Source organism: Lonchura striata, chromosome 2, assembly GCF_050655825.1.
Source record: "Lonchura striata isolate lonStrDom1 chromosome 2, ASM5065582v1, whole genome shotgun sequence".
Taxonomy (NCBI): Eukaryota; Metazoa; Chordata; class Aves; order Passeriformes; family Estrildidae; genus Lonchura; species Lonchura striata.
Window position 1 is genome coordinate 39046093 of NC_140704.1, and position 22829 is coordinate 39068921.

Below are 22829 nucleotides of genomic sequence, written 5' to 3' on the forward strand. Positions count from 1 at the left end.
TCTCTATCTTTCAGTGGGAACTTGAAATAGAAAAGCTGTGACTTAATTCCTTACGGTGTTTTCTTGGCATCAGCTCTATCTCCCCAGCTCCTATTCAGGCTGAAAGAAAGGGCTGTTTTGTTTTGTTCTGTTTTTGCAAGAGAGTAAAATAAAATATTAACTGTGTTTTTCTTTTTAATATTGAGAGCATAATAAGGTCTCTTAAGAAAAAGAAAGCCAACCAGTTAGCCTGGAATGTCTCTCATTTCTTTAACAGCTACATAGTGTGTGCAGCTGAGATCTGCCAGTTGGATCCTAGCAGGGGAGAAACCACTTTAGTTTGTTTGGTTTGTATATGGAATAACATTTTTCTTGCCTTGGAATACTTGTTTGTCATCACTCCCCTTTTGTGTTTATGTTCTGCTTGGAAATAGCCTCCACGCTGTATATGCATTTGCCAGGATGTGCACATAAACAATGTTCCATTATGGGCTGCTCTGCATACTCCTTATTTACACCATATACATTCACCAGTAAACACGGTGGGGAATGGCACAGAGCAAACTCTTCGAGGCCCCTTTTTTTCAGTTAGTCCAGACTTTCTGCCATATGCTTGCTGAGGTCCCACTTCTATTCATGTTTTTATTAGGTAGAAAAAAAGTGTCCAGACTTCACACAAAGCAGCTTTTGTGTTCTCTGTCAAAAAAAATCTTCTCCTATGAAATGTTGATAGAAGTATCCAGAGCCCTTGTGGGGGTGCAGAGTTTGAATAGGCCTGTGGTGAAAGCATGGGAGGGGAGAGCAGGGGAGCTGGGGTATAATTTTTGCTTCTTGTGTGCTATAAACGAATATCACTTAACTTTCTTTTTCTCTAGTTTTCTGTTTGGCAGCCAGGGTCATACCCATCATCTTGAAGCTTGTTGCAAAGGTGATGGTTAAAAGTTTTAAACTCTTTCACAATTTTAGCTGGAAGGGATGAGAAAGGCAAAATATTGTTTAGTGTACCATAAAATGGAAGCTTGACTTAGAATATATGCTGTTTAGTAAAACTACAGAACCATGGAAAAAAAGTGTTACAGTGGCATAAATCATTTTTAGGGAGTCTGCACTAGAAAATGGTCAGATTAGATCTTTTTCTCATTGATTTTGTATTTGGTTAATGATTCCAGTTCTGAGATCATAAAGCTATATAAGATGTAAAAGATACGGGAAAATATCTTTAACCTCTACATTTAAACTATGTGTTTCTTTTGACATTGAAATACTGCAATGACCTGGTAATGTTTTCCAATGTTTTAATTTTTGCTGATGTACAAAAATATCACAGAAGAGCTGATTCGTAATTATTACACATGGTATTGCATAAATTTCTTCCTAATTAAAAAGCTTCTAAATTCTGAATAATCAATTTATGAAGACATGTGGTTTTGACAAATTATACATTTAATTTCTAAAGATTTATTAGAAATTTGACCTGCAGCTAGTTAATTATGGTTATAGTACTGATGCAGTAATACTGGAGATTGATATAATGATATGGTTGCAAATTTATTTTGATATCGGCTACCTTAGTAGGAGGACATGGGAATACACCTATATTTTGCACCATCTCGTTTATGGTGCAGGGAGGCATTAGTTTAATGAAGAACACAAATATTTGATAGGTCTGTGTTGGCATTTATATGAAATGGTGCTTTCAATAGAACATAAGCATGCTGAACTTGGTCCTTCAGGTTTTACCCTTTTAAAGGCTACATTTCCAGTGGTGTCAGTGATAGGTTTTAAATGAACAATGATAGGAAAATACGAACTTCTTCAAAAACTCCATAATACAAAATTAAATTGATTCTTCCTAAATAATTTTCAGATCACAAAATATTTTTGAAGTAGCTCTGTTTGTACTAATCTCCCACCCACTATATTGTAGTCCTAGTTTTGTGAAAGTCAGCAGCTAAGTAATTCAAGATGAGCTTTCAAGATATAATACAGGAAGCCAAATTAAATAGAATTTTAAATTATATCTTTCTATCCCATCTGGATTTGCAAGTGATGTATGAGAACCATAGAAAGAAAATGCAGATGGACTTTTAGGATGTGAAATGTTTAGAAAAGCAAGGCATATCTTAACCATGTAGACAGTCCTTTCAGTAACACACAAAGGTTACCTGTTTTATTAAAGCAACTAAAAAAAAAAAAAAAAAAGAAACTTCTAACAGGACTATGGTTTCTTCTGACTGGTCTGAATGGGAACTGAGAAGCTGCTGCTGAGCAGCAATTTTACTTCACAAAGAGATGTTAGTGGGAGGTGTGTGTTGTAGGACCTGCTGTGTGTGAGAATAGTAGGTGGGGGAAAAGGAGCAGAAGATTACCTGGTTCAAGGCTTTTCTCCTCTAACCTTCAGGTGAGAGTGTCCTTGGGTCTTCCAGAGTAAAGGAAAGTTATAGTCTTACCCTGCTTTTCTGAATCGGAGCAGTGTCATTGGTGCCTGCCTTTCCAAGCATTGTTTAATGCCCATTCTACCATGAGTCCAATTCTGCCTGTAAAAAGAAAGAAAAGAGAAAACACATGGAGCTCACTTACTGTGACTAGAAGACAGTCAAAAGTAAGTGTAATGTCACATCAGCCTGATCTCTTATTTTCTCCTCTGGAAAATTAGTAGCTCCTTTTTCCTAACAGTGTGCATCTGTGGCTCAAAGCACTGAAGTGTGACCACACCAGGGATGCCCTGAGTGAGGACATCTGCCCTTCCTGGTCCCCAGGGACCATCCAGCTCTCTTACAAAGGAGAAAATACTGCAGCTGAATTATAATATTTTAAAGATAGAGAACTTTAGGAGCCTTGTCTTAGATATTGATTTTTTTAGATTCGATCTTTGTTATTTCTGATAACAAGAAGAACATCAATAGTCCTATGCTAATGGTATCTAGTATTTGTGCTTACATTTGATATGTACACACCGAAATGTAATACAGTTCTAAAAACAAAATAGGGAAACTGCTGTGATGAAATAAATAAACATTCCCAAATTCATCAAATTGTTTGATGTCAGTAATTAGAAAGGACTATTAGAGGAAAACCAACTAGTATTGTAAGATTTGCAGGAGTTATTTCAGAGTTTACAATAATTAACCTGTACAATTCTGAATGAAGGCAATACATTCTCTGATGGGGAAAAATTATCTTTTAGATTAATTAAGTACTATCTATGCCAGCTGAGGACTCTTTAATTCTTCAGTAATTATGTAGTCAATGAGTGGGCAGAATCTGGGTGAGAAAGACCATTGGAACTTGATAAATACAGTCTGGATAGGGTCCCCACAGACTAAGCATGAACTTTTTGGTGAGAAATACATTTTGTGTTTTACATATGTCACAAAACCTGATGATATAAAATATAATTTAGACTGATGTGAATTCCCTGCATCCTCTGTTCATTGTACCATCAGTATCCCGTGGTGAGTCAGATAGCTTTGCTTTTACCCTGGTAGCACTCATTTTTTTTTCAAACCATTTTTGCAAACCTATGAAATTATTTTGTAGCAGGAGAAGGAAAAGGTCTCTTAAATCATTCCAGGTATGTTAACTGGGAAAGGGTTAATTTGCCCTCAGGAGTTGCTATGTAACTGAGTCCTGCTGGGAGAGTCGGGGTTTCCAGCCAATGGGACTCACCCCTACAATACAATGCATCTATCTTGTGTTTCTTACTTTTTGTCAGTTATTGGAGTTTTTCCTGAACTGGAATTACACTCCTGCTCCTTTCATACTCTCCCACTGAGTCTTAAATAATTGTATTCCACACCAAAGTCAGAAAATAACAGTACAATAGTGTGCTTTTATCCCTGAAAATGTTACTTTGGACAACTTTGAGCTGTACATAGAAAGCTCTCTCATGCAGCAAAACTAGGAAACTTTTAAAAGATAAGATTTCCCAAAGAACTTTAGGGTATAACATGCTTTGGATTGTTTTTAGTCTTCCTGAAAGCCTTCTCCTACCTTTGTGTTCTCACCTGTTCAGTCTTCAGCACATTTTCTTGTGCAAAGAGCAGAAAAATGTCTCAACTTTAAACTGTTCCTTCCTGCCTAAGGTATTTCAAGATGCAAGTATTGATTTTCCCTGCATCCTGATTAGACTCTCTCCTTAGCTGTTCCTCTTCTCTAAGGCCACTCAAGGCTTGAGGGCTGAAGCATGAATTCTTTAATTTCTCCTTTAGAAGAGCCAGGTGTGTTTTCTCAACTCAAGCAAAGTCTCTGTGGTTGCGCCAATATATTTGTATGGAAGAGGTGGCACTTCTGAGAGGTTTTTTGTTGTTTTTTTTTCTTGTTGTTGTTTTTTTTTCCCCCTGGAGGACATCCACCCACAGTCCCTTTGAAGGCTACTGATAAGATGAGGGAAAGACTAAACCTAGCCTGTAAAAACACTGCTTAGGAATCTCTGCTTTGGCTGTTGGGCTCTGATAGGAAGCAAGTGAGTGGAGTGGTATCTGTCAACATGTCATTCAAGTCTCAGTAAGTTTTACACTTCAATTCGATCTTTGTGCCTCATTTTTTCCAGAGAGGTTCTGTCTGATAATTTGTGTTGGCAAAGCTCTTAGCCTCCCTTGCGTGCTTGTGAAGTTCTACCTCTGAGTGACATCATGTTCCTGCATTGTTCAGCTAGCAGTATAAGCTTTAGTATCAGTGGTGTGCCCTTCTGCTCTTATAAGTCTAAAAAATAAAACTAAATTTAAAACCTAGCAATTTTTAGACAAATTTAAGAATCCAACAGGTGGATCTTTAACTTTTTTAAGGTTTTAATTAGTATATATGCACCAACTTGTTGTTTAAGATTTGACTGGGGATAAGAACTTGCTGTACTTTTTAAGGAGAATTGCAACACATTTCTCAGGATTAAGAATGTGCACGTGCATTTCTTGTAACTAAAGCTTCTCTAGATTCAGGCTTACATTATCCATCCAACAATCTTGATAATTCCTTGCAAGAGCTTGGCCACAACCCTGTCTTTTGGTGTACCCTTTGACATATTTCATGCCCAAGATAGAATGGATGAATGCAGTAAGGGTGACATCTCAAAGCCATTTCGCAAAGGACAGAACACCATTCTTCTTCCTATGTCTCCATAAGAAGTTGAATAAATCTGTTTTTCTAATAGTCTGATAACAATACATGGAAGATCAGTGTCTTGTGAATAAGAAGCCTGTTATTGAGGATGCTTGCTCAAAACTGTGATTGGATTGAAAGAAGTGGTTTCTTTCAGTGAGATAACAAGGTCTGTGCAGAACTTTTCAGTCAAAAGAACTGTCAAGATGCCCAAATGAAGAGTTTTTGGTCTAGTTTATGCAAAACTAGTTTGATAGTTTTATAGATCTGTCAAGCCTGATATGCTGAGGCACCATCACATGCTTAGAGACCAGCTTGCATGTCCACTGCTATATTTAGAATAAAGGTTCCAAAAGGGCAAGAAATCCATGATACTGCACAAAGCCTGGGGCAGTATGGTGTTCACCACCACAATATCTAACTGCACCCCAGCTCTGTAAGTTGTCTTTGATTGAAGCATGTGTGTCAGTTGTGATTCCCTGAACATGGACATAATATGTGTGGACATTCAATCCCTTCTGCGGTTCAATATGGGAGTCTTGCAAACTTATGGTATGGGAATTTGCAGATCTATTTAATCATGTGGGACTAGCTTAATGAAGCAGCTTGGGACCATGCATGTTTTTCTTTGCTGGCTTAAATTGCACAAGTGAAGTAGAATTTGAGGAATGCACTAAAGAACAATTAAATAAGTATATTCTGGTAGAGTTTGAAAACCAGGAAACATCTTGTGAACATTTCAGAGTGGATGTCATTGATGGTGCCATTGCTTGTTCTGAATGCAAGTGAGGTCCAGCCCAGCCTGACATTTCCTGAGATCTCATCTATATTTGAATGTTACATTGGTATAACAATATGGGGTGAGGAAGCACTTGTTCCTTTTTGAAGGAGTGCTACCTGTCACAGCCCATTTACTGTAGTATAAAAGGAACATACAGAATCCCTTACCTGCTCAACAGTAGTTGCACTATGATGAACTGTATGCTTGTAAAACTGACCCCATTAGTAAAGTTTACTTTTCAGGCTACATCAATAAAGTTACAGTGATAACAGTGTCCCTCAGAGGACATGTGCCCTCAGTTAATCCCCACATTATTGATGGCACATGTTCAACAAAAGAAACCAGATATTGATTTGCTAAATATATAGGTATATATTTATATTTTATATATTATATTTTTATATTTACCCAGTTTCTGGGTAATTCTACCTCATTTACAACAAAAATTTTCACAGGCTGTTCCTAAAGAGGAAGCACATCTGCATGACAGAAACAAAGGTGTGAAAGTACTGTGCATTAGGGCAACAGGCAGAGTGAAGGTGTTGGCATGATGATCATCATTACCAGCAGATTTTAGGCAATGTCACCACATTGTCATTGCTGTCATTACCTCTGCTAGCCAGGTAGCTATGCCAACACATTTTCCAATCACCCTGTCATTCTTCTTTCTAAGATACCAGAGATAGGATACTGGACTGTTCTTTCAGTGTTTGATGCACGTTTGGGAACTAGCTAAGTGGGAACTGGATTGTCATGAATACACATATCAAGCCACCAAGTGTGGCTCTCTTGCAGTTTACACTCATGGCATAATCCAGTCCCACCTGCACTGGGCTTTATGTGGCTGGAGCTCCGCTCAAGTGTGTTTCAGCCATCTCAGGCTTCTGCCATCCCTTTTTATGGGTGTCCTTGTGCAGTGCAGGAGCACAAGCCTTAAATGCTGCCCAAGTCTGACTTAAATGAGATAGGGCTTGCGTAAGGTTAGTCTTTGTTAGGATATATATGTATGTATTGAGCTGGAATTCCAGTCACTGCTTAGTAACTTTGGTCTTTTTCTGGAAGAAAGCCATCAGGGCTAACTTTTCATCAAGAGTTTAAGCTGCAATTAGTGAACCTGTAGAAGAAGTACACTTGTCCCAATTTATATGCTGATTCTGGTTACAGCTGGGGTGCTAAGATGACTATGTAAGATGCCTATAGAACTATAAATGGGAACTCCCATTTATTCTGCATGTTCTCAGGATTATTTATTTATACGTTCTGAAACACCTTTCAGGATATCAGAACATCAGGAAATACTATCTTTTTGTTAGGTAACTTTCTTTTTTTACCTCCTTAAAAAAGGCAGAAACAAAGTAGTTACTTAAACAACCTTTTTGAATCTCTGTTTTAGTTTTAATGGAGCTCTGTGCTCTTTCACCTTCAGCCAACCCAAAGCATGTTCGGCATATAGGAAACTTTATTGTTAATAGTAGTATTCTCTGCAGTTTAATATTCAGCATTTCTACTTACTCTTCTGCTCTTTCATATATCTTGATTCTGCTTAGATTTTATAGATGTCCCAACCTTCATTCTCCCTGGATTATATAATGCAATGTGTCAGTGCCATGCCAGGCACCCCAGTTACCTCAGGATTTCCATTATATTTCTATGTTTTGAGGGATTTATAAGCTAACAGTAAAAATCTCTTTCTTGGCTAAACCTTGAAACAGCAGTTTCTAGTCATTTAAAAACAAAACAAAATGAAGTAAACCTTTTTTTCCTCACTTTTTTTTTTTTTTCTGGCAACCATTTAGCAGTGGTGTTTGCACTACAGGATCCTCATAAACAGCAAGTGTAGATTCAGTATATAGCCAGTGTTTAATTTAATAATGTTCTTTTCTTTTTATATCCTTCAAAAATGCATGTTGTTCCCTCTTCATGCATGTGATGTCATTGCCTCTTTGCCAGTCTTTCAGGAGCCTGCAGGCATCAGCTTTTGGGGCCCCAAAAAGGTGCAGAGGTGCAGTTTGGTATTTCTCCTTTACTTCCAACGTGGATGAGTTTTACAGTGTTTTTTTGTTTGCTTGTCTGTTTTTTAAAAGTTATCCTTCTTGATCTCAAGGCTTAATAACTTTCTATCTCCTTCTGTGTAGCTATGAATTTATCACAATCCAAAAAGACATTGGCTAGATAGGACTATCTAGAACATCAGGGCTATTACAAAAAAAAAAAAAAGAAAAAAGTTGGAAGGGATTTTAAATCTGATGCTTTAATGCTTAAGTGATTTGCTGTTAGAGAATAGGCTATTAGGGGACCTATTGGTGAGTTATACTTCACCAGTCACTAAAGATTCCTGTATTTTCCTTAGAAAGATCTAGTAGCAGTCACTTTTAGAAATTGATTGTTGAACCAAATACACTCCCAATTTTATCATGTAGGGCAGTTCTCCCCTGGCTCCAGGCCAAAGGATTGTATGGATTCTAAGAAACATGGTTGTATGCTCAAGTTTGTGGAGATTAATTATTTCTATAGCCTTTAAGTTAAGCAATCAGCTTTAAAGGCATCTTTACAAATACATATCCACTGATTAAAACAGACAAAACCCTTTATCTGTTAGTGATTCGTAAACTGGTTGCATGTCTGAGTTTCAGGTCTGGAGATGACTAACTCTGCTTTTCTCATCTAAAATAAAATACTGCTCTGCACTGAATTGTCTTTCGCCAATTGCTGTTATATTTCAGGCCTGAAATAATTCTTGCTCTTAGTGCAAATTCTTGTTTCGGTCATTGCAAGCTGTGCATAGTAGTATACACCAGACTGAAGAAACCTCTTTTTTGCTTAATTTTACTATATTTAATGGTTTTTTTTTCAATGTTATTTGTGCCATTTCATGCCAGTAATTTTACTATTTTACTTTCTTCAGGGCAATTCTTGCTCACATTCTTAGGACTACCTTATAGTTTTAAATATTCAGCCATTCTCTTGTGACCTAGTGATTTTCTTCCCCATGGTCTTTTGACATCATTCATGTGCTCAAGACATGAAGAAAATATCCTTCAACACTAAAAACTACAAGTAGTGAAGGGGGAATTCAGATTTTCAGATTTTTCAGATTTGTTTTCCCCCAGTTGTGGGGAGGGGAAAAAAAACTGTCTAGGCAGGCAAGTACTGTTTCATATTAACATCTATCGTCAATGAAGAGGTAAAAATCAAAGCCCCTGTGTGTGAGGCAGGGTTAGTGAACTGCCAGTGATTCTCCCAGCAACTGACACAAAGGAATCTGTGAGTATCAAAGCTGAGGCAGCAAGCTTAGTGTCAGCTCTTGCCTAGGGAGTAGAAGAAAACATCACTTTGTCTCTGCTTTCACTGCTTAAACACACACATCATTCACTAGTAACCATTTACTCTGCTGTCAAAACTGTTTCAAGAGAGTGCTACATTTGATTAATAGTAAAATGCATGCAAAAGAGAAAAAAAAGTCTGCTTCCCCCGAGGTACTTAGTTGGGGAGAATTTCTGCATGCACTTCTTAATTTTTCCATGCTATAAATATGCCTGTAATGTTCCAGAAGTGCTCTGTTGCTTCTAGTAAAGTAATTTTTATTAGAGAGCCCTAGTGCACTCATCCTAATTCTAGTTAATGCTCTCTCTCACTGAAGCACATTATGGCATCCTCAGCCTCTTGTACTAACAAAAAAGTGACCAGCACTACCATGTGTGCAGTGCATGATTCATAGTGCTGCTTTCTGAATTGTCCAGTGGGTAATTGCAGTACAAAAACCAGAGAAACAGATGTAGACCCTAAACCTTGGCTGTAAATTTTTGTTTTATGATTATGGGTTTCAAATGTGCTATGTCACACTGACAAATATACAGTAACACCAGAGGAAATAGATTTCTGACTTGAACTTGTGCTTTTTATTTCATTTATAGCTAAGAATATGTTTACTGTAAAGTTTCTGCTATCACAGTCTGCGAGAAAACAGATCAAAGCACTGATGCGAAACCACAATTTCTTTGCATGGACAAAGTCAAAGATATTGGACAGTTGTTGCCTCCTCGCACGTCTGTGGGTGCTGGGTAGGCATTTAAAATATGTGGCAATACTTAAGGTTTTGTTACATTTGAACTAGAGGACTTATTAGTTAGCACAATAATTATGATTAGTCATGATCTAAATTAGAAAATGCTCCCTGTTTTATGAATGTAGCTTGTCCTGATACTCTGTTGAAAAAAACCAAGTATTTTGCTATTTCAAAGGGAAATATGAGATGCATAGGTTACTGTATTGTAGAAATAGTGTGTGAGCAAACCATTGGGCTATTTGAGGAATTTTTAAATTACATGTGTGTTTAGTAATAAATATAAGAATTAGTGCAACTACTATTTGTAATGCAGCATGAGGAGCTACCTGGCACATTTTGATACAGTGAGAAAAAACAGTATTTTTCCAGTTCATACACACTTAAGCATCACTTCCCAACATTTATGTTCAGAAGTTGCCACTCTACATTTTGAGGTACAAATGACAGGTATTATTTTTGAATATGGTATTATAAGACTGCTAATAGGATAAACATAACAGTACTTCTGTTTGTCTGATTCTGTTTACTTTTAACTCACATATGCAGCATGTTTTTCTTGGCATAAGCTTAAACTGTTCCAAGAACTCTGGTCCACAAAAAAAGCTGTTTTCTCCCTAAATTGGAGACTGAAACAAACATACTGTGTTTTGTGTCATCCTTTCCAGTTATTTTTGTGGTGATACATTACGTATTCCAAATTTCTCGTGCATCCTGTGTCATCTGGTTAGAAAATAACTGTCTGTTAATTTAGCCTTGCAATTCCAAACAAAATTGTAGCAATGTAGCCAGCCAAGATTAAAAAAAAAAAAAAGTTTAGCCACTTTTCCACTTGGTTATTTTAATGCAACAAACACTGTTTTGCTGTGCTGAAATAAGTTTAAACAAGCCTTCCCTGAAGGATGGCTTTTTCAGTAAGCGTATGCTGTGCATAAATTTTAGATTAGAGAGTGTCAGGGGCTTCTTCAACTGCAGGAGTTCAGGCTGGGGGAGGACACCCCAAAGGGCTGAGAAAGTCCTTAAAAAGTCCTTTAAAAAGATGCTGTTAAACTCCAGCATTTGTAACTCTTCTGCCTGAAGGGAAGAGGGAAAGAGAGACTGCCTGCTGCAGGGACAACTTCAGCTCTCCCGTTGAGGGGGGAAGGAGGCTAAGAAAAGCTTTTGTTTTAATCTCTTCAAAAGGATTTGCTTCCAGATTGAAGCAGGTCTTTTTGCTGGCCGCTGTTTTTCAATGTGGGTATATCAGTTTCAGGGAACAAGTGTGTGTGCTGTGTGGGGGATTTGTTTTGTGGTTTGGGTTTTTTTGGTTTGTTTTTTTTTTTTTTTTTTTTTTTTTTTTGTAAATTCTTGAATCTGTGTGAAAAGTTTTGTTAATACAATCTGCAGGCATTGTCAGAGAGCTTTCGGTTCATCAAAGGACTTTTTGTGGAGAGGGGACACCACATCCATTAAAGTGGCTGCGCAGGTCCCAGGGTGAGTCTCTCTCCAGCATTTCTTTACGGTCGCCAGTGGTGTGCCATGCCTGCTCAGTGTGCCACTCTCTGCCCGACTCCTATCTTGGGCTTTGCAAGAAATAGGCAATAATCAAATGTTCAGTTTTCCAGTTTCTGCACTTGAGCTTGCTTTGGAGCAGGGAAGCAAGGCTCCTGTGTACCTTGCTCCTGGATGATGCTCACTGCTGGGGCTGAGGTGGCTTGGCTTATTCATTTAAAATTAAAGCATGCATGTGGCTATTGAGCTCATGTCCTTCCCACTGGGGCAGAGGGAGAGTCTCCAGGCTGTTGTTTATAATTTTTAAATTGTCCATAGGAATAAGAACCGGTGGAAACCTCCATGGAGTCTTTCTCGGTGGGCAAGATTTTGGAGAACGTAGTTACCTACCTAAAAAGCACCGAGCTCTTTGCTGGCTTCATGCAAGTGATGGGCCCGTGCACAGGGCTGGCTGTGGCATCGTGGCCACAGCCTCGGGAAGCCTTTGACGCCTAGCCCGGCCATGAGCGAGGGCTGGTGTGCTTTAGCACGAACCTCAGCGGGTGGGAGCAGTCCCTTGCCCTCAGAGTGGCTGCGAGGGCTCGGCCGGGGCGCCCTGCCCCACGGAGGTCTCCCCGCTCCGCGCCATGGGCTGGGTCCTGTTCCCCATGGATTAGCTCGTGGCCTTTCTCCCCTCCCGGGGAGCTGGGGCTCATTAGCCCTCTGAAAGCCGATACAGCCGCTCCGGGGCTACACGACCGGCCCCAGCCGCTCTCTGCTAATCAGAGACAGGCAGGACCCGGCGGCGGCGGGGCTGGGGAGGGAGAAGAGGGGATGCGTGACTGCTTCCTCCCCTGGGCGCAGTCGTGGGGACAGACCCTCCCTGGCAATGCCAAATCTGACCGGTCGGGGAAGCCAGGGTGACTTAGGAGCTGGAGTGAGGGATGGATGGTGCGGAGACGTGGAGCCTGACCGCCCCCCCCCCGCCCAGGAGGGACGACCCCCTGAGATTCCCCGCTGGGAGTGGGGCTGGCACCGGCCGCAGTCCCTGCGAGCGGTATTGAGCGGGTCCCCGCGGGTGGCACCGAGCGGGTCCCCGCTGGCGTGTGCCGGGGCAGCACCGGGATGAGGCCGCTCCCGAGCCCAGCAGCTGGGGCGAAGCCGTGTCCCTGGCTGTGGAGCAGCGGCAGCGCCTGCGCCTCGCTCTCCGGGGAGGAAAGGAATGTGTGTGTCTGCGTGCGCGGGAGGGAGGGGGGCACGGAACTTTCAGCAAATTGAGCTGGAATTTTCAAATTCTCCCCTCCCTGCAACCGCTGAAAACACCGCTTTTTTACTTCCCACCCCCTTCCCCTCCCCCTCGTTGCCGTGTTTGGCTTTTTTTTTTTTTTAATTACTTTATTATTTTGGATCTTTTTGTAAGTTGCGCTCCCCGTCCGCACCCGCCCGCTCGGCGGCCGCGGGGCGACTCCGGCAGGGCTGGGGCTCGCCTTTGCCCGCCCGCCCGCCTGGCTTTTTTGCAGGGCTGCTGGGAGTTGTGAAGGCGTGTGAGAATCCTGGGAGCTGGTGATGTCAGACCGCTTGGGTCATTTGAAGGTTAGCAGCCTGGGAAGGGTTCACGGAAAGTTCACTCGCATATATTAGGCAATTCAATCTTTCATTCCCTGTGACACAAGTAGTAGGAAGTGAGCTGTTCAGAGGCAGAAGCATCTATTCACGGCCGAGGGGGATCCCGAGCCTCCACCGGAGCTGTTTTATCCCGGGGAGGTGGGCGATTGGCACGGCGTGGGACGCGGCGCACACCCGGCGAGTGCCTCAGGAGCTGGACTGACTCTCAAGAAATTTTGGGGGGAAATTGATGGTAGCTAAAACTTGGAATGCGGCTCGCATCCCCCCATCTTGCTGGATTGGCTGGGCAGCCTGGAAAATGGTAAATGATCATTTGGATCAATTACAGGCTTTTAGCTGTGTTGTCTGTCATAATTCATGATTCTGGTCTGGGAAAAAGACCAACAGCCTACGTGCCAAAAAAGGGGCAGAGTTTGATGGAGTTGGGTGTACTTTTATGTGCCATTTTCCTCCACACCTAGAGGAAAGCACTTTTGCAGGCATTCTGTGCAGGGGGAATCATGTTTGACTGTATGGACGTTCTAGCAGTGAGCCCTGCTCAGATGCTGGATTTCTACACTGCGAGTCCGTCTTCCTGCATGCTCCAGGAGAAGGCTCTCAAAGCATGCTTCAGTGGATTGGCACAAACAGAGTGGCAACACCGGCACAGTGCTCAATGTAGGTCCCAACTGTTATTTTTCCACTTTAAAGCAATTACTATTATTTTAATTGTTGTTGTTATTATTTATTTAATTTATTTACTTGCATGTATTTAGAAAAGAAAGACTAGTAATTAAGTGAAGAGGTAATGAGGGGTGGGGTGAGTTTTCGTGCAAAATGTGGTTTGCAAGCTTTTTTTTTTTTTTCTTCTTTTGCCAAGAAAGGAAAGAGGAAAGAAGCACTGGACTTCTTTCTGTTTATCCCTTCTCATGTGGCATATTGATCCTAACAACAGTTGTGGAGCCAAACAGGAACACATAAAATTGTAACGTAATACAGCAAATACTTGCAAAACTCCAACCAGTGAAAGATGAATTTACATAACATCTCTGTGGTAGCTTCCCCCCCCCCCCCCCCCCCTTAATCTAATTTTGTAGCACATTTGCTAATCAGGATGCATGTTGTCTTGAAGTGCATTTTAGCAGAGCAGCCAAGCAATTAAAATGTTGATCTCTACAGATCTTGCAAAGATGTGGAACTGCAGTGGGTAGGTTGCCATTCCAAAAATCAGACAGTAGTTATAAGTTTCCGAAGAAAAGGCAATATTTCTTTGTACTGACCTTGCTGCCACCTTTCTTCTTCACTTTGTTGCTCTAAGAAGTTGCTGTTTTGCTAGAAAACTACTTACTGTGAACACCCTTTGAGTTTAACCATCAATTATTTCTATACCTTGAGATTCAGACAGCGAAGCACTGTTAACAGAGTGAGGGTTAGTGGTAGGACATTCTGAAAATATGTTACTATGTAATAGGGTTTTCATTTGTTGCTGAAATATATAGATGATAAACAGTATTTTAACACCCTAGTTTCAAGTTTGAGAAATGACAAAAAGTGCCAGAAAAACATCACCTTATACTATGCTTAAAAGCTTGCAGGATGCTTCACTGCTCTGACAGTGATTTAGATAAATGACTTGGCTATCTATCAAAATGTTTTTAGCACGCTCTCGAACACTTCAGTACACCATTAACTGCATAATGCTGTTGGAAATTTCTGTTTTGCGGTATGTTAAAAAGTTAACTAGGAATTAGAAGAGTTCTCCCTTTGGCATTTCAAAGGGGTGGAGTAGGTAATTGAAAAATAAATTTAAGAGTGTTTGGTGAAATAGTGTGTTTCACTCGGCTCAAAAGTTTTCAGACACCATATGACATTTGTGTGGGTTGAGTAATGAAAACAGAATTGTAAAAATCAGTTACTAGTGGCCTACAACACTGCAAATGTTTTGATGTCTTTACAATTAAAAAGAGACTGCAAAGTTCAGCATGGGATATTTATTTTTTCACACTGTTTTCAAAATGCTTCAAACAAAATATGAAACAAAGCTTTTACTTCAAAATAGTGTTACTAGCTATGGGAGAGCTTTAGTTAGCAAAAACAAAAATCCAAACCAGATGTTTTACTAAAAATGTGTTTTCCTCCTTTCATGGTTTAAACTTTAGTATAACTTCAGTGGTGATATTGCGGAAACTTGGAATTAAATAAACTTTCCTGGAGTAGGAAGCATATATACTGTCATTAAAAGCTTACACTTGCAAAATATTCTTTAAATAGCTCCTAGCTTTAAAATGTCCTGCTCTTTCTCTTGTATGTTGTTAATACCTAGAAGCAGGATTCTTAAAAACAAAATATATGGTGTTTGTTCTTGAGCAAGTTAAACACAGGATTACCCTTATCAGAATGGAATGAGTGGTAAATATGTCATTTGCCTAGGGTCTGTGATAAGAGACAAGTGTTGATAACAGAAAAGTTTAGCTAATCAAAGAAACTCCTATTAACAAGGGTAAATAAAAATACAGGAAAATGCATTCAGGAATCCAGTCTTGTAACTTCATAAGCAGTAGGATTAATCTTCACTTCATGGGAATTTAAAATCGGGTCGAAACTTGAATCATAATACAGTGGCTATAATTTGAACTGTGAAAGTTAATGGTATAGAAATGTGGAAAAACAATTTAGTTAGAGTCCAAATTAAGATTTCTGCTTGAAACCTTAGAGCAAATTTTGTTTTCAGTTTTGAAGAAAGCATAAGCAGTTTCTGCATGAGTAAATATATAAACGGATTATGAAATACTAAAATTCTCTCAAAGGTTAAGATTTTTATCTTGCATCTCATGAAAATATGACAGAACTAGAAATTTTGTGGTCCAGAAAGCTATTAATTATTAAAGGTTGCTCCTGTGCTTATAAACACAAAGATAGCAATGTTCAATTCTACTTCTAGCATTTCCTGATTCTCCATTTTTACGAAGACCTCTGTGATTTGATGTAATGTAATAATAATCAAATTTTGTAATTGTTAGAATTGTTATAGGGTTTTTTTGGTCTAATTTGTTGTTTAATTTTTGTCTCTGCAAAAAAAATCCAAGCCAGTACACCTGCAGCCATTGCCTTAGGCCTTAGAAATATTGCTTTGATAGAGACGTGATTGTAGAGTAAAAGGTAAATGGTTGTTGAGGGAATAGTACATGGATAGTACAAACTCAGAGCAGGCCAGTAACAATCCCAGACATCATCAGGGTTTCAACTGAAATGCTGGCAAAATTGGCCATTGCAAGGTTTAGGGCAGAATGCTGAAGGTCTCCAACTTCAGCACATCTTCCATACGTTAATCCTGTTACAATTCACTAAGCTAGTGCGCTCCTGCAGCATCATGAATTTTCTAGTCCATGAGGGTCTGCAAAGTAAAAATAGAGGATAAGATGCAACCCAAACATGACCTTAACTTGTGTGGTATTTTTTTTCTCTCCACTGTGGGAGGAAAAACCTGCCCTGTGTTTGCAACACAACTGTTAGCCACTGCATATTGCACGTTGTGTTACAAGAATACAAAAAACCCCCCTGACTTTGCACTCATATGAATTTATGTTTTATGTGGTTCTAGTTATATTGTTGTAGATTTAAAATGAGATTATTTGTTTGCGAAGAAAATTGTGGACTCAGAAATGAGACTAGAACCAACTTCACTTTTAATCGTAATTTGTTCTCACACCTTTTGTTGTAAGATAAAAATCAGGTTGGTATAATTAAATTAGGCAAGCATAGTTCTTAAGAGGACAAAAGAGTTAAGATTGTAAGAATGAGTAATTTATAGTTTCTTAAGTAAGTTAGAATATTCTGCTCTCTCATAGTGCAGTGGCAGCAAATACTGAGAGAAAACCAGTAATTTTTGGTGAAACATGGGCTAACTAAATACTGCGGAAGTGGGAAATAGGACAGGTCCTGAGACAGGAGCTGCAAAGAATAGAGATATGACCTTGGAAAAGCCTATTAAAAGAAGTCTTCATTAGTCTTCATTAATTAAACAGACAAAAAAAACAAATGAGCAGGCCCAAAACAAGAGTAAGTTTCTTTGGCATTATGTAGTGTTTCAGCTAATTATATCAAGTAGATGACTATGGCCTACTGCATTTCCTTAGGGGTTAGAAGCATACAAAATTTGATGAAGTCAAAAGTTATGGATAGGGCAGCAGAACACACTGGGATATTTAGGCTCGCATACTATACAGTTCTTATTTCAGTTTTGTAGGAGGTGTTTGCCTACCTGAGCTAGCGGGTATTAACTTTCAGAAAGTTCATGAAGATGGGACTCCTGAAAGCATGCGTTTTTTTTCAAAATTCTAGATTATTGTGAAGTTTGGGTTACGTTCCCATTCTCTGCAAGCACTGGAAACATCTGTGTTCCACGAAAAAAAAAAAAAAGCTCACTACTTTATTTTCTTTCATCTTTCTCAATTAAAAAACAAACATTTTGAAGTGAAGGACTTGTAATCTGCATTCCCAAGTATCAAATTGCTGCAGGTGTGTTTGCTAGTGCCCAGAAGGCAAGATCTGTTTGAACCAGGTTATTTTCTTTGAAGTTCATCTATAAACTTTACAGCTAAATGGCTAGGACTGATTTGCTTAGGGATAGAGTATTTGTTTAAAGTTTTATACGTATAGCTTAATGCTCTAAAATATGTGATTAAAAAAATGTTTGTTTCTAATCCGTTTCATTTAAAAAAATGTGTGGGGATATTTTTCTTTCAAAATAACTGGAAGGGGAAAACTATTCTCTGCATAGGCTGTGATGCAGTTAGTCTGATTCGGCTGCTGGCACAGGAAAACCCTAATGGACATGTACCTCTGTCAAAAACTCCTGCAGACAAAAATGATGAGAGGCTTTCGCTGGTGAAGTCAGGGTGGGATAAGCTTGGAGGAAAAGCAAAGTATCTTTGGGTGACTCCCTGCTTGCCTAATGAGTCTGCTCAGCAAAGGTGCAACTTGTCAGAACAAAGCAGGCTTCTGCGGCGATGCCTTGGAGAGGGTTAGGGTGAAGTTAAGGAGTTGAAAGAGGGAAGATAGTGTTTCAGACAGCGAAGTTAGTCATCCTCGCATCCAGCGAAATCCCTACTTACTGCTGAGCGGTTTTTGTTAACCATGTGTGCGTCACGCCCGCCCCGCAGCCCGGCCGAGCCGAGGGGCTTTGCTGGGGGAGCGAGGCGCCCTGCTCGGCGGATTACGGTCCCACCTCCCGAAACACGCCAAGTGACTGGTTTTGCTCAGGTCTAATTTATATACCGCCCTTTACGCTGCCGATGAAGTGCGGCTGTGTTACACAGCCAGCATTTAGATTTGGGAGCGGGGCTGTGAAAGGGACATTGTGCTCGGAAGGACTGCTGTCTGCCGCGGTCGGCCGCGCTATGCCCCGTCCTATTGAGACCTCAAAAGCAGAGCACAGCTGTGATGAGTTTCCAGATCTGTTTGGCCGTGGGGACCGGCCCTGGTATGCGTGCGAGCCGGGGGGGAGCATCCCTCTCCTGCCTGGGGGGCTGGCAGCAGCTTCTGAGCACTGAATTTACAGGGGCGGGCGGCTGGGGCCAAATTAGTTGTGGTTTCAGAGGGCTTTCCAGAGCTTTGCTAGGCTGTAGCACGCAGCCCCATGAGGAAGGATATCAGTTGATGTATAAAATGGCCAAGGAACTTCGGTAAATAGACTTTACCCTTCAAATCCAGAGGTCCTGGCAGCGGCTGTGCGGGAGGGTGGGGTTGTACTTTTCCCCTTCCTGTACTTGGACACTTTTGATTATCCAGACTTTCTGGGGCTGAGCAGGGCTGCCTAATAACAAAGCCTGCATAATATAATTGCCTAAATAGGCCTATTGTCCTTTTCAAGTCACTGTGCTGTGAAATCTTTCAACTTTTTGCTGAAAATTATGCATCTAACATTAAGATGGCTTAGTGGCTGCTGCAAGGAGGGGATCCTTTACCTTCATTTCTCACTGCCGAGTGATTGAGAGGCTGATTATATTTCTGCCCCCTGTTGATGTTTACTCCTTTTGGGAGGCAAGTATTTTAGCCCCTTCTGGCAGGGTAAACTGCCAAAAGTAATAGGTCTGGAAATACAAAGCTATGATTGATTTTGACCTTTGCTCATGTGCATGAAGTCTGTCCCCATGCACTGTGACCCGTGCCACTTCTTGCTGAAATCCAAGCCCTTTCAAACCAAACGGAACCACGAAAATCCAAGCTGCAAAATGCTCAAAACTATTCTAAAGTAACAGAATAATAATTTTCTCTGTGCTTCAGGAAAAATATAGACAGGAGAGTAACAAAACTGGATTTTCTAGCAGGCAAACAAGGAGTAATGTCTTACTGCTGCCACCGTTTTATGAGAACCATATTCCAGGTATAAAAGAAACAATCTGATAAAATGTGGAAATGATTCTGTGCAGTTTTTTGGTCACAGTAATCTTAGCTGTTCCTCCTAATTGTAATCTGTAAACAACTTGCATCCAAAACCATGGATTTTAAACTGTCTTTTTAAAAATAATCTAAAGTCTGGGATTTTATTAATTTGTCGTTGCATGAGTAAATGTGTTTCAAAAGTTAAGAATGTCAGAAACAGTAGCCTAAAGTTAGCATCCTAAATTAACATTTCATGGCTTCATTTCCAAATATGCTGAGCATCTAGGAGCTCCCTCAACACTTTTTAAAGCAGCCTATATATTTGAATGATCAAATATTATTTAAAACCTTCATTTAATATTAAAAATGTTTACAGGACTGTTCCACTTCCCCCAGACATGAAAAAGTAATTCAGTGACAGTGTTCACAACATCAACAGTGAAAATAGAGACACTTACATGACAAAGTAGGACTTGCTTATAAAAATATATTACTCTCTTTCCACAAATTTACAAATCAACTGAGTTTTTCCCTTGTATTTTGTCTGACTCATAGGTTTCTCTGATTTTCTGTTTGTTTCTCTGCAATAAAGTCTGCTCAGCAGATATTAATTGTGGTGTAGATTTTAATAGCTAGATTATTGTCTTCACATACTCACTTATTTGCAGCTGCTCAGGATTGCTTTCCCAGTGGCAGCGAATTAATATGACTTCGGTCACTGTACATTTTGCTTATTTGGGGGGGAGGGAGGAGGGGAAATCTAGATTTCTTCAGCTCATTTTAGTAATCTGAATAGGAGTGTAGAACTTGCATCATGTGACAGGTCAGCTCACCAGCATGGGGTCCCTGTGTGAGAACCTCCCTTGTACATGACAATCTGATAAGGATATCATGTGGTTTAGAAACACATTCCCACAATGTTCACTTCTTTGTCCCTTTATTTGGCAGTGGGTAGGAAAAAAACTTTTAACAAACTAGTGCTAGTCCTTATATAACTGACCCCACTTTTTTAGTGCTCTGTTTGAGCCTTGAATCTTCTTCAAATACTTTTGTTAAGAGAGATGGAAATATAATCCTGCAAGTCTGTGTTAAAGAATCCTAGACACAAAGTATATAATATACCTTCTGTTCACCTTGGACAAAGTGATTTTTCTTCCCCCTGCTTATACCATATATAAACTGAATATTATAAAACTATGTAAGTTAAATATACACATGCAGGCTACACTTGTATAGGTTTAATAGGTTAAAGCTTGAATGAGTATTTATAAATTCTCAGAGTGCTCTGGATCTTCACCGCTAAGGACATGATTTTAGAGGCCATCCATATTTTGTAAGGATTTCCGTTTTATGCACTTTCAGTGACTTATATTTTACCCTCTAAGTGCATCCCCTAAGAAAAAAAGCAGAAAAATCTCTTGCAACAAATAGATTTTTTTAGCACCGCTTAGTTTCTTTTAATGGTTTGGAGGATCTCTTTCCATTGAACCATAATATTTTTCTCTAGGCTCACATAGTATTTTTAGCAAGGATCTTTGAACAATAAAATGACAAATTAAGGATGTCTTTGTCTTTTACAGCCTTATCTAGTGAAGCACTTAAATGCACTCAACACTCCACCCTCAATTTTAGTAAGAGTTTCGGAGACAGCGTGGTTGTATGAGTGAGCTTTTGGTGTATTTTGGTACTGGTACTTTTAGGAAATACCAGTAAAAGTTCATGTCACTGTGCTGAATTTTCAGCACAATAAACATCCAGTATCTTTTCTGACTAAGAAAGAAGGATCAGTCTTCTTTTAAAGGTGCATAGCAGAGATGTGGAACAATTAAACAGGTTGACCAGGGTTGCACCAACGGGACACAAAAAACACAGTTTGATTTAACACAGGTTTCCTTCAGTGGGTCCTTTGATTATAGAAAGCCATTTGTGCCTGTAAGATAGAAACAGTGGAAGAAATAGTTCAATTATTTCTTCCCCCACCAAAAAAAACCCCAACAAAACAAATCAAAAGAAAACCAACCAAAAAAAACCCCACCCCACCTAAACAGTTACAGAACACAAAAAAATCTCTTGAATCGTCCAATTTTTATTTTTTTTTTAAATTTGAATGCAGCTTGAGGTAATTCCTGGAGTGGCCATTAAACCACTCTGCTGGTCCTCTCTGCCAGGCTGCCTGATGACACAGCAGCATATCGTATAGAGGTGTGCATCTCATCTCCTACGAGAGTTCCTTCATCTCCCAGTCCTGTACTAGAATCACTCCTCTGCCAGCTGGTGACTGATACCAAGAGGATTTCTAGGTTCTTGTGTGATAAGTGAATGTAATATCATCTGGGTTGATTTAAGTGTTTCTCTCGTTCACAAATACCAGTTTGGGACAGAGGTGTTCAGGCGTGGCACAGCTGTGCCCTGGCTTTTGGGGGTCTCGGAGCCTCTAGCGCTTCTGCTCAGGGAGCGGCCGTGGGCAGAGCCAGGGGCAGGAAACAGGCTTCTCTGCCACTTTAATTCCTCATCTTCTACTCAAAAACTCACAAGAAGTCCAGGGTTGCCTGTCTTTCCAAGACAGAACATTCACTCTCCCATGAAGAAAAAGGATTTGGAAAACTGTGTCACAGTGCCATCTGGCGATACCTGACACCCAGACCTGCCCTTGGGCGAGGGCTGTGGATCCGCGAGGCAGATTCTTCCCCTAGGACCTTGGTTTAGGCACAGGCAAACGCCTGTGCCCCTCTAAGCTTGACTCTCTCTCGGGAATTTGCACTCCTCTCTGGGTCCCAACTTCTCTACAAACTTTCCCTCCTTCACAGAGATTCACCCTCACTGATCCACCAGCCTGCAGGTTTTGGCATAGGGGACAAGTGAAAGGACTGGCTAAAATGCCATGCATGGATGAACTTCCTTCTTGTTAAGATCAGGTCCTGAGTTTGGGGGTTCTTTGGTTTTAAGCCATTATTGGTACTACTGCCTTTCAACTTTTGGTCTGAGGAGGTTTTTCCTTTTTCCCCTCATCTTGCAGAGTAATCCTTAGTATTGCTTTGTTGTTAGCATAGCTCTTTTCATTCAGCTGAGGAAGAAATTTTATTAGTTACTGGGTGAGGGTATATGTCAAATCCTCCTTAGAGGTTAGCTGGAAAGTCTTGGACTTTCTAGAGATCTTTCTGATTTCACTCCACACTTTGAACATTAAGATGTAAAATGCAGAACAAATGGCAAATCACCTATGTATTTCAGTGTCTTTGATCAGGGAGCTAACAGGGCAAGCTACTTTTCCCAAGTCTTCATCCACTAGTGAACCTCTGCCTTCCTCTCTCCGTTTGGAGAGCACATTCCAGCTGTGTTTTTCTAGTTGCACATATAGTCACATGCTATGCAGGTTAGGTATGTGAACATCTTTCTATGCTTTGCACCTATTGCCACATTCACTTCTCGGACACCACACCAAGAAGGATC

General features: G+C 40.2%; 1 protein-coding gene across 4 annotated transcripts in view; it reads left to right on the top strand.

Annotated features, from left to right (window-relative positions):
- RARB (retinoic acid receptor beta) overlaps positions 1-22829 on the top strand; it is a 319974-nt gene that overhangs the window by 215838 nt on the left and 81307 nt on the right. The window contains exon 4 of one of the 4 annotated variants that reach the window (XM_031503873.3): positions 11307-11393. The exons of 2 other annotated variants lie outside the window; for them this stretch is intronic. In XM_031503873.3, the coding sequence (XP_031359733.1) occupies positions 11307-11393 (87 nt within the window). Of the gene's footprint in view, positions 1-11306; positions 11394-12906; positions 13674-22829 lie in introns of those variants that run through there. One more of the 4 variants, XM_021538081.4, reaches the window with a different exon arrangement.